Below are 19,894 nucleotides of genomic sequence, written 5' to 3'. Positions count from 1 at the left end.
ATGATTCACTATCCCTACATCATCCAACCTTCTCTTTCTCTCATTCTCTTCATTCATCTACCCTTCAAAGTACTCTTTCCATTTACTCAACACACTCTCCTCACTTGTGAGTATGTTTTCCTCACTATCCTTTATCACCTTACCTGCCGCACATCTTTCCCAGCTCTGTCCCTCTGTCTAGACAATTGATACAGGTCCTTTTCTCCCTCTTTAGTGTCCAGTCTCTCATACAACTCAGTACTATATGTAATTAGAAGTAGTAGATATAGAAATGGAAAGAGAAAGTTAATAATAAAGATGATTCACGTTACCTTACAGCATAGAGACTTTCCAGAATCAAATATAGTATGATTCATAAAACAAAGCATTTAAAATTAGAAGGAATTTATTAATTTGTCCTTTAGTTTATTAGTTTTGTTTGCTCCTTCTTTCACAGACCAATCATTTTTGTTGCCTGTCTCTTCAAACTCTGGGATGACCATTCCATTTCTTCTATGTCTGACAGTATTTTCTTCTTTTGGATAAATTCTACTGCTTCTTGTAGGAAATCAAAGATCTTCACTCCTTCTGGCAAGGTGATTCTTATTCTTGCAGGAAAAATAATTTGAGCTTTAATATTGGCTTTTTTAAAGGACTTAATTAGAGGAACACACTCCTTTCTTCTGGATATGACTGTAGAGGTGCGGTCATTGTCAAAACAAATACATTTTTCACCCATCTTGATTGGGGAATTAGTCCAAGCTGATTTCAGCACTAAGTCCTTGTCTTGTGAGGAAAGAAATCTAACTATTATAGACCTAGCATTAAATGGACTCAGAGATGAAGCTGGATTTGCCAGGGACTGACGAGCCCTCTCATTTCCAAAAGAGAGGGATTCAGGCATGTTTAGTGCTGATGAAAACCACTTATTGAGGAACTGAATCATGTTAGCTCACTCATCTTTGTCAGGAATTCCATATATTCCTATATTATTCCTCCTTGGTCTACTTTCAAGTTTCTCGATCAGTGTGGTGTTTGGTTTCAGAAGAAATTCTTTGAGAGGTTCATTTTCCGTCACTCTGATATCTATGTCAGTTACTATTTCTTCTAAGGCAATCATTTGCTCAGATTGTTTTTTTACTATTGCATTTAGAAGTTCCAGCTGTTTACTGCATTCTTGTTTGATAATATCCATTTTGTTTTCGAGTTTGTCCATTTTTAGGGACAGTTCTTGGATGTTTGTTATTATAAGATGTAGTTCTTTCTTCACTGCACACTCCTGGTGTGGGTTCTTTGAGTTGCTCATGTTAAGTTCTTCAGTAGAAAACGTCTTGACAGGAATAATTAAAAAATTCTCTTAACTATGTATTAATTTTTAGAAAATAATAGAGTCTATGTTAATCTAACTTTTAGTATACTTTTAGTTAGATTTTTCTAAAAATTAAAGTATATTTTTTGTCAGGATATTAAAATCTAAGCGGAGCTGTCAGTTTCTGCTGCTATCAGACTGCCATCTTGGCCATGAGAAGTCTTGATGAGTGGATTTGAAATAGAAAATTCACCCCGGTGATCACTCCAGTGGCACTACTTGACAAAGGCACTGGAAACTAAGGTCAGGTGGCACGATGCCAGGGTAATCCTATGGGCTAGATTTGTAAAGGCTGCACGGCCATTAGCTTAATACACACCTATGAACTTATGTTGAAAGCAGATCTGTGCACACAGTATACCTTGACCTGACAAAGGCTTTTGACACAAGCCCACATTCAGGCATTAGTGATAAACTTAGCAAACTGAATGTAGACCCCTTTATTGTAAAATGGGTTGCCAACTGGCTCACAAACCAGACAAGCACTATCAAAGTGGGTGACTCCACATCAGCCAACAGACCTGTTAACAGTGGGGTGCCACAGGGGTCAGTGCTGGGCCTCCTACTGTTTGGTCTATAATTCTCAGAACTTCAGGTCAAAACTAAGGGGTTGTGACTGAACAAGTTTGCAGATGACTGCAAACTAGATGCAATCATTGACTCCCCAAATGATGACAGTATATGCCAGGATGGTCTCACACAGACCCACAAATAGTGTATTAGTCATGGTCTCAAACTGAATGCAAAGAAATGCATCATCATTCCCCTCAGCACAAATGTCCCCTCACACTATCAAATCAACAGCAATACCCTAAGTACCCATGAAGTGGTAAGGAACTTGGAACCACAGGTTGATCGCGACCATAACTTTGAGCACCATGTGTCTACTGTAGTAAGGGAACCTTTCTACATAGCACTCTTGATTAGCAAAGGCATCAACTTGAGAGCATAAGATGTTTTAACCCCCTATACACACATACGGCACATATGCAGCCCATAATTCTGTATAATGCCCTGTTTGGCATATACTGTACTAAGCACCTGCAGCAATTAGAGAGACCTCACAGGTTTCTAACAAAGAAGATCAAGGAGTTCCAGCATGTGCCTTACACAGACCAACTAAAGTCCTTGTCGCTATACTCCATATTGTATAGACTTCTTAGGGAAGACTTATGCCTGGCCTACAGAGCAATCCAAGTCCCAAACCTAATGAACTTGCTGCATATCCGTAAATCAAATGGGATTAGGGCTACCAATTCCAGGGACCTAAATATGGTCTGAGACGTAAATAGGACATGCTGGAGGGACTGATTTTAGCTCCCAGTGACTGCCTCATCTTTGGAACAGGTAACTGATTCATGTGAAACAGAGCACCTCTATGACACTGTTCAAGAGGAACCTGGATCAGTGCATAGGGCACTGAAAATTCTTACTGAGGATAGAGCCCACAACCCTCCTGGACATGGGCAGTCATCACTAAATGCAATCTTTGGTAGTGACTTGTATTTCTATGGTATTACATTGGAATGAAATGGCTAGGCTTAAAATGACCTCTGGGTCGATAGCTTAGTGATCTCCTATGATCCTATAAGTAAATGCAATTCTCAGTACTAAGAAAATGTATATGATTATAGGGATGTACATACTAAATCTGAAATGTATGTGACTTTGAGATTTCCCTTTTCTCAATGATATAACAATCTCACAGTTATCATATATAAAGATCAGGGTGGTATGGGGGTGCAGAGGAGACTGCCCCCTGCAAAAAATATGTTAATGTCTAACAGCAAATTTCCCATGAATCACACAAAGTATTTTATTTTTCGTACTCACACTGTCAAGTCTTGAACTTATGATAGGGTACCCTAAATAGGTTACCTCCATGAATGCACTACTTTGAGGTAGGGGAGACAGATGTATTTCCTTTCTTCTGAGTCAAAGCATATAGAAAGATTGGGAGTGTCAATGCAGTGTTATTGATATGGCCGACTTCATTAATTCTGGCAATGAGCTGTTGATCACATCAAGTAGAGTCTAATTTTTTTCTTCTTTGGCCTTGATACAACAAGGTTCTCTTCTTTGAGCTATATTTTCACTTTCTAGATACATCTGAACTCAAAACAATATGTTAAGTTCTTCCTTTTTTAATTTCTCCAAATCTTTTGGATTTCTAATACCATGACAGGAATGGACCCCATTCCTAAGTCAAAGTACGATTAAAGTTCATGAAATTAGTATCGTTTCACTATTTGATGTCAGCCAAAAGTGCTCTTCGCAGTACTCACAATGTGTAGCATATTTAAATAGGATTGTAGACTCTTTTTTTTAATACCCTTGCACCTACTACTATTGGAACTATCTGGGTATCTTTTTTCCACATTGCTCTCGTTTCTGCTTGCAAATTTTGATATTTTATGACTTTGTGTCTCTCTGTACGCAGCACACTGGAGTCACTGGGTGTGGTGATTTCAATGATCAATTCTACTTTTGTCTTCTTTTCCTGGACCACTATATCTGGTTTTCTAGCATATATCTTTTGAACTGTTGGCACTGGGTGATCCCATGTGATGTAGACTTCATCATTTTCTAAGATGCTTTGTAGCTCATGTTTCCAGTGTTTTTCAGCCACTTCAATACCATAATGTTTGCACAATCCCCAGTGTAACAGTCTCGTCACATTATTATGCCTTCCAGTATACAGTCCTTCTGCCATTAGTATGTCACAGCCAGCAACAAGGTGTGCGACTGTTTCAAATTCTGTTTTACAAAACCTACATTTGTCTGTTTCTCTCACATGTTCAATGGCCTTTGTAAACCAACATGTATGTAGCCCACTGTCTTGGGCTACCAATATTAACCTTTCATCTCTTGGTTTAAATTCACGTCTCCTTAACCATACCTGTGTTCGTTCCTCATCAACATGAGGTTCTTCCAGAAGTTTTCTATACTTGCAGCTATATTTATGCATTTTCCACATTTCTTGCCTTCTTCTCATCTGGTCCTTCACCTTATATTCTTCCTTTTGTTTTTTTGGCGCATTCAGTTGCTGCCTGTTTTTTATCTGCTTCTGGTGGGATTTCCATTCCTGCTTGATGTTGATATGCTTCTGCTAGATTAAGCAGAGAAGCCACCTTAGATTTATTCTCCTCATGTTTCAAAACTTTCACTACATTTGGGTCTTGTGAGGTCAGCAGATATGTGTGAAGTCCCACAATTGCAGATCTGTACATATAATCAATTTCAAGGAGGCCACACCTCCTTTGGAATTGAGAGTATATAATCTTGGTATGCACTGATTTTTATAAATCATTTGATGAGCATGAAACATCCTTCTTGTTTTTCCTATCTAATCTATCCAGCACCTTTTGGGGCTAGTCAATCACTCCAAAACTGTAAGTTAGGACAGGAAGAGCAAATTAGTTTACAGCTTGGATATTGTTCCTACATGTCAATGCTAGGAACAAAAAAAGAAAAAATGTCTTCCCTGAGTGATCTAGTTATTGTCTATTTAACTGCCTGAATCTTATTATTCTTTTTCTCCATACAAACTGCACTGTGGTTCATCAGACCAATAATATTATCCCTAAGGTTGGCTAAAGGCCATACACAAGTTAGCTAATTTGATTTTATTTTCTCTTATTTATAATAGTGCATTTTTTTCCTGTGACATTTCTTATGCTGTCCAATAAACATCTCACTTAACTGCATCATGTGGGGAAATTAGATTATGCCATGGCTGATCAATAACTTGCTGAAATGATCCTAAAAGACAGAATTTTAACAGAATTATAAATGTTTTCGTGGGCTGGTTTTGCCATCTCATGACCATTACAATGTCTGCCAGAAAACATATAATAGACGGTAAAGTGGGATTGTTGTACCTATTAGAAACGTTTAACTTCAAGTATGTTAAAAACTGAAGTGAAAGATGCCGACAAGAAATGGCCAGCTTGCATTTGTGATTAAAAGTTTATTGAAATGGTGGCTTAAAAAATGCAGCTTCAGCAAGCAAGCAAACATTTACATATTAATATGGCTTTATATGATCAGATATAAAATATGATGTAAGAGTCCATTTACATTATTTGGTGCAAACTCAAGGCAGGAATGCACTTAAAAATCCCAATACTTCTAGTGGGCTACAAATTCTTGCTAACATTTTCTAATTCTACTAACGGTTATATCGGCTCTGTAACATTTTGCCTATCAGCCTTATGGCTTCACTGAAGATAATCCTAGAGTTAGATGACATGCTTTTTTCTATGTTGTCATGTGACATCAGCACACCCTGATTTCTCTACATTGATGCTTATGTTTTTTGTCTCCCCAAAATAGTGCTGTGTTACTTTATAAATGCAGTGTTTTTTTAATTCTGTTATATACTTTTGTTCTTTTTAAAACTCACTTATTGATATATCAAGTCACAGACAAGCATACATTTATATACAAGAAAACAAACCATGTTAACATTTTCACAGTTACAAATATTATGCATCACATACATGATTTTATAGAATTATCAGTCCAACACTGTATAAATTGTTCAATTCTTGCCTTCTCTTAAACCTCACTCATCCTCTAAAACATTATTCTGCACATATCGTTCCCACAATTTCCATTTTTTCTATGTAATGTGCTTTTTCTCTTTTCCAGAGATCCTACTTCTATCTTTGTTACAATATTAAATACTTCAAATACAGTTAGCTTTGACTTTGATTTCCATTTTCTAGTAATTGCATTTTTGGCAACCACCAGAAATAAACTTAAAGGACCTTACTATGTCTAGATAATTCACATCCTGTATCCCAGGTAAAAAACAAAATAAATAATTCCATTTGTTAACACCCATTTCTTCACCCAATGTTTCTGAAGGAGTACTCTGTAGGGAATTTTTTTAAAAATTTGCCAACTCATTACATTCCCAAAAGAAATGCTCCCAGTTATCTCTTCCCTATCATACTTCCAGTATTTGTCATCTACCTGAGGAAAAAATCTTTGGAGTCTGCTTGGAGTGTACAGATACCTATGCAAACACTTCCAAGCAACAATCCTAAACTAAAACTTCTAGACCTTGTTGCATATTTGGGAGCCATCCACATGTCCTCCCATTGTTTACTTGTGAACTGCTTATCCAACTCTCTTCTCGATGTTTTCTAACCTCCTCTGATTGGTTTCTATAGTTATCATGCAATATTTTATATGCCATACTAATTATCCCTTTCTAACAGCAACTTCTTTTTTAGATTCAACTAAAAACTCTTAACAGAGCAGGTTTTTCACTTAGGATCCCCCTCTCTCTTTCTCTTTGCCTACACTCTTATATCAATCCCTGATAGGGAAGGCCGCCTCTAGCCTGCAGTCCAAATGTCTTCTTGACCTTTTCCCATTGCTCTTTTTGTTCTTATAATTTAACATATGCAACATAGTCAAGCTATCATCCCTGTGTGTGCTCTATTTATTTGCTTCATCTATATCTAATATCCTTTAATGTGCAGCCATTTATTATGCCAGTGTAGCACATGTGGTTTGCACTTCAGTTACATGAGATAACTACTGATTTTCATATTCAGTATCTATACCCAGCAACAGAATTATTGTGATTTGATTATCATAACTTGTAGGTACTGCCCCTACTCAAAATACAACATCCAGAATTATAGTTTCAGTTCAGTCCAGCCCTTTACCTCATGTATTCTGTTAATTACCCCATTTTGGATGTGCAGTCACAATTTTTTTATTTTTATTTATCCTTTGTTGATCAGGTTAGTCCCACTAAGCTAGTAGTCTCTTTTCGGGGGAGACCTGCGGTGACATTTATACTACTCAGGAAATTTGGCCAGGGCATCAGGGAACTTCTCCTACTCTTTTTGTTAGGTGTTGTTGGATCTTTTATATCCACCTGAGCTACTACCTGCTCAAACAGATGTGGCCTGGTTTAATGACACGCTCAGGAGTGCAGCACCAACTTTATGCTACACTGCAGAGTCAGCAATCAATCTACCTGGTGCGGGACTGGAACCAACAGCCTTCTGCACTAATCATGAGTGTGCTACCTGTTGTGCCACTAACTCCATTGACATAAAAAATGTGTATGATCCTACCAAGTGGTACAGATGCATTTTCATCTCAGTTAAACAAAAAGGTTTCTCTATGCAATCCTAAAACTAATTTTCATTTATAATGGCCATACTGTCCTTTTCACTTCAAAGACACATTGCTGAACTTAAAAGTCATTATTATATTCAGTGATGCCATATTAAAAAAAAATCTGAAGCATTTGCAGTAAACACTATATCTTATTGATTGTCTGTTCAGATGGTCGGTACCAGCATATTGACCTAAATGATTGAAGAGCAACATCAATGACAAATACCACAATTATTGCAAAGCAACAGACAAATAAATAAATTAGAAAGAATACTTTTTGCAGGATCTCTTGTACACTCAACATCACAGCAGTGGTAGTTTCCTGTGAGTTAGTTTTGTAGCATCATATACAGTGAATGACCATTTTTTTCACAGTATTAGTTTTTAGTGTTTAAACAAATTTCATTCAGGTGTATCTGTTTCCTAGTTTTTAGGTTAATTTGTCAGTTTTTATGACACAGAAGGCAATGCTGTATACTTTGTGAGTACTGTGGTTGCAGTTTGATTTATATGTGCTATGGTCTGTTTTTTTTTTTTTTTTTTTTTTGCCCTTTCTTTGCAGGTATCAGTGAACTTAATAAATTTAACAACTGTGAATTCTGAGTGTAAAGGAGCACTTTCACCCTGCAAATAGTATTGTTTTAGCATTTGTTTTTACACTCTTTTTTTTTTTCTTTTTCACAGTGATAGTGTCACTTGCCATTGATGTCTATTACTTTAATGAAATACTTTTGTTATCTTGGCTTTCAGTGGTACATTCATTAAATCTGTAGCATGAATCCTTATAACTGTCTCCTCACTGCAGAACTTGTGAACTTCACGAGTTGACTTATGGTTAACATTACACATCCATACATGCACATGACATTTGTCTGTGTCATCACAGAGTAATGCATTCACTCATTTCTTTGTTAGTCCAATTATTTTGCATTCTAGCCATCAATTTTTCAAACTGCCAGCTGTAAAGCTGTAATTTTGCATTCACTTTCATTTAACTATATCCAGAAGAAATACATTACTAAATGCAGGATTTAAACCGTTGCACAGAAATATTCATAATCCTTTAACTTTCAGGTGACATATAAGAAACAGCATTCTGGTTTTGAATGCCTTACTGTGAATCCAATTCCCACTGTGGCAGAGAAGGACCCAGGCAGGAACTTTCCTTGATCAAACTGAACCAGCAGTGATGTCTTTCCAACTCCACTGTCTCCAACCAAGATTGTCTGCAAAAAAAGTGAACATGAGTAGGTTACAAGCAAACTAATTATTGAAGTAAACAAGTGACTAAAATAGCATATATTGGTCAACAATATGTTTTAATTGTATCATATAAGCATATCTTGACATATGATTTCTATTACTTATCCAAAGTAAGTTATAATTCCATTTGTTTCCTAAAAATATTTAATATCTACTATCAAGGAGTAGCAGGTATTATCTAATACAGAGAAGTGGAGACATTTTAAGGTTACTTCTGCAAACAACTAAATTAAATAAAAATTTGAATATTATTGTGTAGATGAGATTGCAGTCATTTACATGTTAATTTGTAAAGCAGCTCTTCAAGCCATACTTTTTAATATGATAAACTTATTAATACCTTCAATAAATTGTCCACTGTTTCAGCTCTCTATTACAGAGAGTATTTCTGTATGTGTCTGTCATACTATAAGACTCCAACATTTCAGAGTTAAACATCATCACAATGATATAAACTTCTCTGTTTTAAACCACTGCAACTTTAAACACATTTCAAGTGAATATTATATTTTTTTTCATCACCATGTTTCAAAGAGAATGTGTATCTATGTTATTATAATGCAACCTAGTCATGCAGTTAAGCCTATAAACCTGTATTAAGAGACAATGAATGCCCCACACTGATCCATTTTTGTACATGTTAGAATGTTTAAGTGCAAAATGTTGTTTCAGTCATAAAGATGTTTCTGAAGGGCAAACCTGTATGCAAATCAACAAATTTCAAAGCATGCAAGTATGTAAATGAATAACTCTGCTGAATGAGGAGGCAGGAGATGAGAAAATGCCATCATTAATATTAATGACAGTTGTCCCCTGCTGTATGAAACTAAAACACTCGTAACTTACCTTTTTTTTATAAATAATACATTTTGTCCTATATTTTCAGTTATTCAGGAGTATGGTACCACAGCTTTACTTTCCTATGATCATTTTAAAATGCAGCACATTGTTTCCCCAGATCAAAAAGTAGATGAGCAAACTGATTCATATGTGCAAGTTTCTTATCCTGCCCTTACATTGCTAATACGCTGCTGAGAATATCCCTCTGCAGCCTGTATTAATTTTACCATGTAGTACAGTTTCCTTTGCCAACATAGATATTTTTTCTGTATCTCGTTGGAGCTTTTCTCCCCGGGCCTCCACTGAAAATGGGCTCTTTTAGGCCCAGTGGACTTATCCTGGTAAACAAATGCAATAAATAAATAAATAAAATAAATAAATATGGAACATTAGCACAGTCCAATTAGTATGGCATTATTAACCCAGTATCACCAAGGTACTGATTGCTACTATGCATGGTTAAAGTAGCCACAAATAAGATGTTGTTAATATCTGTCATACAATGTATCTAGAATAAGTTTATAACTGTTGTATAATGTATCTACTGCATATAGAGCATTTTACCCACATACAGCAACATAAAGCACATTACTGAGTCAGGCTTAATCCAACTTTATCTTGGTGCTGTATTTTATTATACAAATACTACAGTAAGTATAGCATAGCTTACTGAATTTCAATCAGACACACATAATCACATGAACATGCACAAACACACACACACACACACACACACACACACACACACACACACACACACACACACACACACACACACACATACACACACACACACACACACACACAGATTCAGGAGACTCACATCCATATACTTCCAAGGTTTAGGCTACAAGGGATAAATGGATTACTTGGAAAGTCCTTGTTTTTCAAACTCTGTGTTTTATTCATAAAAGCTGTACTTTCACAGTTGATATTGAAGCTTTGCTTGATTATGCTTGGCTGCCTGGAAGTTTAGCACAGAAGATTAAAGCTGTTCTGTACCGGTCAGCTTCTCCATGTAGTCCTGCTTTTGACTTTCAGCCTCCATGTGCCTATTGTGTATGACTCAAGGTTCAGCATTAAAAAGGGATTTGTTCTGTAAGTGCATCACTGAAAAATGGAAATACTTCCCTGTTATTTCTGAATGTAACTATGGGGCTCTTACATAGGTATTCTGATGATAAAGTCCTTTAGTACCTTAACCAAACCTGTCATATGTCAGTTAGGAAACTGACATTGTTGAGTGTTACAATTACTTGCACTAAAAGTAAAGAAGAGTGAGCCACTTCATGTACTACATGCAGTAGCTGGTAGGGCACCCCTAGACTTATCCAAGCACCTCAAACCTGGCTATTCAGGAGGCAGGCAATCCTGTTGATGACAATACAGGTCTGGCAAAGGGATGTCTTATATGTCTCTTCTGTAACTCCATTTGGATTTCTCACTGGTATCTTGACACATGGCTCCAGTGGATATCTAGCATCATCTGAAATCACCTGAAATATGAAAGAGAGAGAGCGAGAGAGAGAGAGATAATGTGTGTGTGTAGGGGGAGATATAAACAAAGTAAAAGGGATTTAATATTCAACAATACATTTTACTATGAATAACCACTTAAATAGAATAGAAAAAAAAGGGTAAAAATTAACTAACCAAGAAGATGACCACTGGGCATCTTACCATGCAGGAAGAGATGGTACAGCGAGCCAGTGTGCCAGATATGGGAATCATGTGCACTGCCAGGATGCCGAGCAGAGATGTTGGTGATAAATTCTTGCGCATCACTACCTGTTTATTGATAGAATGGGAACCCTTCCTACTGTGATACTGCTTCCCCATGGACCAGAAGGGGTCCTAATAGCAACACAGGTGCAGTCTGATGCACCAAGCACCTCAGGGAAAATTTCTACCCCTGTAAAAGGCATCCATACTCCTGGCTCAGTCATGAGATGACACCAGAAAATAGATGTACTGACCCATATTTACGAGTACATCCAGGAACTGCTAGAGTATTATGGCGGCACAAGTCTGTGAGATACCCAAAATGTCCCCAGTTTCTCTCTGTAAGGTCCCCATGGCAAGTATAGTTAGGGGCATACATACTATTGTATTCACAGGGATAAGAAGTACGCACATTCCTTTAGTGTCCTATGGTGGTCATAACTCAGAAACCAAAGATTCAGTCAGGTACCCTGGACCCAATAAAGGTCACTCCTTTAAGGAAGATTTAGTTAATGAATTAAACTTCATTGAAGGGTTATTTGTTGCCAGAGGATACCCCAAGTTGGTTGTGGATTTCATCAAAAAAGAAATGTTGGAAGGATTGGGTAAAAATACTTTCCTTTAATAAATTTAACAGAGGATGAAGTGAGTGTTACCTCCCCCCAAAATGTAGTTCAGGAGAATGTAGTTCAGGAATATCTGGTTGGTGTAAGGGTGGATATTGACAAAGACCTATTTTTGTATTAAAGGATACAAGAATGGTACAGGACACTATTTTCAAGTACTGGGATCTTTTTTTCAAGTATGCCAAATAGTTTAAATGTTTTTTCTAAAACTTTGAAGTTCAGTTTTAGGAGGGGCCTTAATTTGAAGAACTATTTTGAAAGTACACCACTGTGTATTGGTAATATCTACAAAAAGGGCACTTTCAGGTATGGGATGTGTCCCCAATGTCTATTTATTTCAAACATGTCAGAACTGCAGATTTGGGGACCACAAAAAAAACTTGTGCCAACCGGTTACTACAGTTGTTATTCAAAAGGGGTGGTGTATCTCGCCTATTGTACTCAGTGTTTCTCATATTATGTTGGGAAAACTGAGAGAAAATTAAAAGAAAGAGTGTATGAGCATACATATGAAACTGACAAAGGAAAGGAAACCAATGCACTGTTTAGACATACCTTAAACTGTGTTCAAGCTAATTTTAAGTTCTGGATGTTGGAAGAAGTTAACCCGCTTGAAAGGGGAGGTGACTGGGAAACCAGTTTAGAGTACTGAGAGCTTATATGGCCATTATGCCTGGAAGTCTGCACTCCCCCTGGTTTAAAATGACCACTATTCTCTTGCTCCTGCCCTAAAAAGAGGAACTTGAAATACTGAGTGTTTATTTTTATGTATTTTTATGAGTTTTTTTTTGTTTTATGTAGTTTTATTTATGTATGTTAGTAAAGAAATTATTCACAGAGTATATTCAGGAACAAGAAATGCTTCAGACTGTAAAAAAAAACCCACCAGGGGATGGAATATACTAGATATTGTTTGTGTTCCTAAAGAAATTACTGTAACTTCAAGTCAAGTTTTACCACCATTGATGTGCAGTGATCATGGGGTCATAAAGGTTAATTTGTTGCTAGATAATTCTGCCAAACTGAAATCTAAGCCAATGCACAGAAGGTTAATTACAGATTATAGGGAAGCAAAAAAGTTGCTATATAAAACTAACTGAAGTGAGGTGTTCAGTGGAAAAACTGCAGATGGAATGTGAAAAGTTTTGAAAGAGAAATTGTTTGAGTGCAAAAAGTCAAAAAAAATGTTTAACATCAGGATCTAGGCACGTAACATCAGGGGGGAGGTATATTTCCATAAGAACAAGATACCTGATTAAGGTGAGAGACAAAAAAATATAAGAAATGGAAGCTAGGTCGAACTACAACTTTGAAAAATAAACGAGCTGGACAAATAGATTAAGCATAGTGTTAGACAAGATCAAGAAAATTTTGAAGAAATTTTATATAAAGATATTGAGCATAATAGGAAACCTTTTTATAGATACATAAGATGTGGAAGGAGTAAAGATACACAAACTGAAAAACTGTGTGCAGATTCTAAAATGTATTCTCAGACACAACAGATTATAAATATATTTACAAAATCTTATGCAAAACAGTTTGGCTCCACAAAAGGGGTGGTAAGTTGTCCTAGTGACATCCAGGTAACCGTAAATACTAGAATCAAATTAGATTATATTGAAAAAGAACTGTGCAAACTGGATCCAAACAAAGCGCAGGGAGGAGACAGAATAAGTAACAAAGATTTGAGAACACTTAAGCAAGAACTTACACTGCTATTACATCTATTATTCACTAGGTCATATAAATATGGAGAGATTCCTCAAGATTGGAGACATGCACTTATTAAATCTGTCTTTAATGGAAAGGGGAGTAGGACAAACTCAGAGTCATATAGACCCTTAAGTCTACTTTCATGTTGTGGACAAACACTGGAGAAAGTAATACTGGATAAGTTATTGTCAGCACTGGATAGGCTGGGACTTGAAACCATATATCAGTATACATATGTTGAAAATAGATCTATTACCACCTGTAACATGATATTCTATAACAATATAATAACAGCTATGAATGAAAAATTGTGCTGTGATGTGATTTATGTAGATTTAACTTCAGCATTTGACAGTTGTCATGCACAAAACACTGATCAATACATTTGTACAACTAGGTATTGATGTACTGTTGATAAGATGGATAGCTGCCTGGCTTACAAATTGGACATGGCAAGTATCACACACCAACTGGACAGGAGAAATCCTTGGTTACAGTCAGGGTGTCCCACAGGGCTCTGTACTAGGCCCTTAGTTGTTTCGATTGTATCTTTCAGACCTTACTTTTTCATCTGAGGTGTTCTACAGTCTATATGCTGACAACCTGAAATTGGGTAAACTGATTACAAGTGTTACAGATAAGGCATGTCTGCAAAATTATTTGACTAAATTGACCATTTGGGGACAGGAGAATAATATGTTGGTAAATACATCAAAAACTAAACATATGAGATTTGGGAGACATAAACTGAAAGGTGAATATTTAATAAAGCACACAGTGATTGAAACTGTAGACTCATTTAAGGACCTGGGTATATGGGTAGATTCAGCTATGAGTTTTTCTAATCATATCAACCAGTTGGCTATGATAGTTACAGAACTATAGGTTGTGTAAAAAGATTTATAAAGTCTAGGAAATCAAACATAATGAAGTCATTGTTTGTTAGTTACATTAGACCAAAACTTGAGTATGGAATAACAATATGGAAACCCTATAGGAAAACAAGCATGAATAAACTGGAAAGAGTACAGCGGAAATATACGAAGGGCATCCATGGATGTGAAAATCTAAGTTATTATGAAAGACTAAAATATCTGAACTTGTACAGTATCTCTTACAGATATTTAAGAGGAGATCTTATTCAGGTGTATAGGGCATTTAGAGACAACTACCTCTGGGAATGTTTGGGGTTATCAAAAAGTACTAGAGAATCATCAGATAACCTATGTAGAAGATTCTATAGAATGAAAAGTGTAGTAATTGGTTCTCTGACAGAGTAGCTGATGCTTGAAACAGACTAGCAAATTACATTAAAGCAAGTACTAGTTTAGATATTTTTAAGAACAGCCTGGACATTTATTTTGGGAACAAATGTTTTGGCATATTGGCAAGCTAGAAGGGCTTTAATGCCCGTGCTTGAAACATTTGTATGTATGTATGTAATATTACTATTACTTTTAATATGGTTGGTTTATTCCTATTAGTATGGGACCAATGATTTATTCTGTACAGTAATGACATGGCCAATGGGATTTGACCAGTGGTTATTTAAATGTGAATTATGGAATATTTGTCATTCTGATGAAGTTCCCCATTGAGGAACGAAAGCGTTAAATCCGACCATTGAAGAGTGTTACTTTTATATATCTTTTTGTGTTGATTATTTTATTTTCACCAAGTTTGTTATATGGTTCCTGTTTTTTACTATTATTTGTTACCATGTTGAAATTGCAGGAGCAACCTTTATTGAGACCAGGGCACCTGGTTGAGTCTTTGGTTTCTGAGTTAGTTCTTGTATTGGTACTCAGCCTTTCCACTGGATTGCTTGGTTATTGGTTTCCTATGGTGGTCATACATACTCACTAAGACCCTTATAATGTCCCTGTTCACTCTGAACCTTTCAAGTATCTCCTGATTATCATAAATTTGATAATCAGGAGATAATGAGTTATGTTCTGCCTATATGTCCAGCTTCTTAGCCAGCGAATGCTGCTGGGTGCAGGCAATTCACACCTAGAAATATCTATATATAGATATCCTATTTAGTAGATAGGGTTGGTGAGACTCCCCTTTATATAATATATTTGGGGATGGAGTAGAAAAGTGAGAAATTTCCACTATGAATCATAAATACCCAAAAGAATGCTTCATTGCCATATGCCATTTTACATAATTTTTCATTTACATCTCATTAGTGCTTTATTTACTTAGGCTTATTCATGGCCATCATGCATAAACATATGTGGCATCTATGAATCACTGATTAATGTGCCCCTTCCTGGACAGCATGGATAGCGTTAATGCATCTGCACAATGACTATGAATACATCCCCTAATGTTTTCATAGGTTCATAGGTTCATACTAGGCTATCTGCCTTAGGGCATTTATAAGCCTAGCCAGAGTGTGTTTGGCTTTCGCCACCCACTTTAAATGAATTTTGCTATGCCCTTTTTCGAGGTTAGTATACTGTGCCTCTGTCTAACAGTGACACAGAAGTGATACCCGGGGTAAACCTACTATCTCCCATCCACTCATCAAGATTCCTCTTGAAGAGAGTCAATGAGGGACTCTGCCTAACCTGGACTGGGATTTTATTCCAGAGTGAAGAGAGCCTCTGGGTTATGAATCTGTCCCTCCAGCATGTCTTATTTATTTCAGTGCTGAGGTTCAAGTCTCTCAAGCGTGTAGCTCGATGGGATTCATGGGATTCAGTTGTGACAAAGAATACAACCCCTACTGTTTTCAGTTGTGACAATGAATACAACTCCTACTGTTTTCAGTTGTGATGAGAAATACAACCCCTAATGTTTTCACTTGCGATCATTAATACAACCCCTACTGTTTTCAGTTGTGACAATGAATACAACCCCTACTGATTTCAGTTGTGATGAGAAATACAACCCCTAATGTTTTCACTTGCGATCATTAATACAACCCCTACTGTTTTCAGTTGTGACAATGAATACAACCCCTACTGTTTTCAGTTGTGATGAGAAATACAACCCCTAATGTTTTCACTTGCGATCATTAATACAACCCCTACTGTTTTCAGTTGTGACAATGAATACAACCCCTACTGTTTTCAGTTGTGATGAGAAATACAACCCCTAATGTTTTCACTTGTGATCATTAATACAACCCCTACTGTTTTCAGTTGTGACAATGAATACAACCCCTACTGTTTTCATTTGTGATGAGAAATACAACCCCTAATGTTTTCACTTGCGATCATTAATACAACCCCTACTGTTTTCAGTTGTGACAGTGAATACAACCCCTACTGTTTTCAGTTGTGATGAGAAATACAACCCCTAATGTTTTCACTTGCAATCATTAATACAACCCCTACTGTTTTCAGTTGTGACAATGAATACAACCCCTACAGTTTTCAGTTGTGATGAGAAATACAACCCCTACTGTTTTCAGTTGTGATGAGAAATACAACCCCTAATGTTTTCACTTGCGATCATTAATACAACCCCAAATGTTTTCAGTTGTGACAATGAATACAACCCCTACTGTTTTCAGTTGTGATGAGAAATACAACCCCTAATGTTTTCACTTGCGATCATTAATACAACCCCTAATGTTTTCAGTTGTGACAATGAATACAGCCCCTACTGTTTTCAATTGTGATGAGAAATACAACCCCTAATGTTTTCACTTGCGATCATTAATACAACCCCTAATGTTTTCACTTGCGATCATTAATACAACCCCTAATGTTTTCACTTGCGATCATTAATACAACCCCTACTGTTTACACTTGCGATCATTAATAGAACCCCTAATGTTTTCACTTGCGATCATTAATACAACCCCTAATGTTTTCACTTGCGATCATTAATAGAACCCCTAATGTTTTCACTTGCGATCATTAATACAACCCCTAATGTTTTCACTTGCGATCATTAATACAACCCCTAATGTTTTCACTTGCGATCATTAATACAACCCCTAATGTTTTCACTTGCGATCATTAATACAACCCCTACTGTTTTCACTTGCGATCATTAATACAACCCCTAATGTTTTCACTTGCGATCATTAATACAACCCCTAATGTTTTCATTTGCGATCATTAATACAACCCCTAATGTTTTCACTTGCGATCATTAATACAACCCCTACTGTTTTCACTTGCGATCATTGATACAACCCCTAATGTTTTCACTTGCGATCATTAATACAACCCCTAATGTTTTCACTTGCGATCATTAATACAACCCCTAATGTTTTCACTTGCGATCATTAATACAACCCCTACTGTTTTCAGTTGTGATCATTAATACAACCCCTACTGTTTTCACTTGCGATCATTAATACAACCCCTAATGTTTTCACTTGCGATCATTAATACAACCCCTAACGTTTTCACTTGCGATCATTAATACAACCCCTAATGTTTTCACTTGCGATCATTAATACAACCCCTAATGTTTTCACTTGCGATCATTAATATAACCCCTAATGTTTTCAGTTGTGATCATTAATACAACCCCTAATGTTTTCACTTGCGATCATTAATACAACCCCTAATGCTTTCACTTGCGATCATTAATACAACCCCTAATGTTTTCAGTTGCGATCATTAATACAACCCCTAATGTTTTCACTTGCAATCATTAATACAACCCCTAATATTTTCACTTGCGATCATTAATACAACCCCTAATGTTTTCACTTGCGATCATTAATACAACCCCTACTGTTTTCAGTTGTGATGAAGATTGTGCAGATAACAATAATGATGTTTGCAATGTGTAAGTTGTTCATCAGTACACTCACAATTCTTCCATTCTCCCTGCTGTCTCAATGAATAAATAATCTGTAATGTCAAAGATGCATTCAACATCTATGAAATAGCAGCACCTCTGAGAAATCAGGCATGGAATGGTACCTAGATGTTTCACATTAGAGTTTTACATTTCTTTTTTGGTTAATATAAGGGAGTGAAATATTTTCCTTTCAGTAGTTCTATATTAAGCTGAGGCATATGTTCCGGTTTCTAACTGAAAACAAATTTGAATGTTACAGTGCAGAAGTTTTATTCTGAATTATTCATTCCACAGCATATTAGTGTGGTGAAATCATTGCAGCATCTAGGTCTAGAAGCTGTATTAATTGCACTGAGTAATATGTTATATGTTGTACACAGCTAGAGCAGTGTAGATTGGTTAAGGTATTCCTGCTTATAAACCATCACTACCCATACCCCTCTTTATTTTCCCTAATTTTGTTATCCACTGTCTCAATAGAAATCTGAAAGCATAACCAGTTTTAAAATAATTGCATGCAAAAAGGATTAATTCAACTTAACACCTTACACACCCTACTCTTTCAGTCAGGTTTATAACTAAATGACATTGTTATTTTTGGTTTCTTAAGATTTACAATTACTAACCAACACTGTTCAATAAGCATAACAGCTGAAAAATAGTTATTAAATTTTGCCAGCTGTTCTATGCCACTGTCCTACACTAAATACTTGTTTAATGATAAACAAGAATATTTTTAATGTATTTGCAAATACCTTGATCTTTTCATTTGGCAAGACACATTGCACAAATTGTTAAACTTTATAAATAACTAAACTTGAAATCAATAAGCAAGCTGGTGATGTTAACTGAATTGCTTGGAGTGAATGTAAGCCTTTTTTGTAGAACAGAAACATGTGCTGGGTCCAAATGAATTTCACAAAGATTCGACACTTTGATTGTGTATTCTGTATTTACCCCTTGTTCTTCCCTTCCTTTGCCAGTCGTTTGTTTCTTGGCTGACCACTTCACAGTCCTTATTTCCCCCAAAGGGTGCACTAAAAAAGGACCTGGTGAACCAACAGGTAATGGGGGGAAATTATCCTGAAGTGTTTTACCACTTGTACTAGGAACAACATTAAGAGAAACATCAGGTACACCTCCATCCAAAGTTGCAGTGTCATAAGGCAAAACTAAACTGGCCCCACTCTGTTGTGTAGACATAATAGGGTTTTTTAAGGGATAAGCTGTCCCTCCAGAATAAGGTGCAAAATCCCTTCTAGGCTTACCCTGTTTTCTCTGTACTATAGATGCTCTTAAATGATCAGCAGTTCTTCGTTTATTCACTTAGCCAAAAATAAATGTTGAAAATATGAAAGTTATTTCTTCAAAATGACAACAGTGGTAATGTCGATAATTCAATATTATCAAGATTACCCAGGTTACCTTGACTTCCTGTGGTGTTTTGACTTAC

At 36.4% G+C, this 19,894-nt stretch overlaps 1 protein-coding gene across 1 annotated transcript in view; it reads right to left on the bottom strand.

The window, feature by feature from the left end:
- Nucleotides 1–19,894, bottom strand: part of RAB37 (RAB37, member RAS oncogene family) — a 2,500,291-nt gene that overhangs the window by 1,614,295 nt on the left and 866,102 nt on the right. Inside the window, exon 2 of the mRNA XM_044084985.1 lies at nucleotides 8,611–8,721. Within this exon, the coding sequence (XP_043940920.1) occupies nucleotides 8,611–8,721 (111 nt within the window). The remainder of the gene's footprint in view (nucleotides 1–8,610; nucleotides 8,722–19,894) is intronic.

The sequence above is a fragment of the Protopterus annectens genome, chromosome 10.part0 (assembly GCF_019279795.1).
Source record: "Protopterus annectens isolate FY-2018-M chromosome 10.part0, PAN1.0, whole genome shotgun sequence".
Taxonomy (NCBI): Eukaryota; Metazoa; Chordata; order Ceratodontiformes; family Protopteridae; genus Protopterus; species Protopterus annectens.
This window is presented reverse-complemented; position numbering and strand designations above follow the sequence as displayed.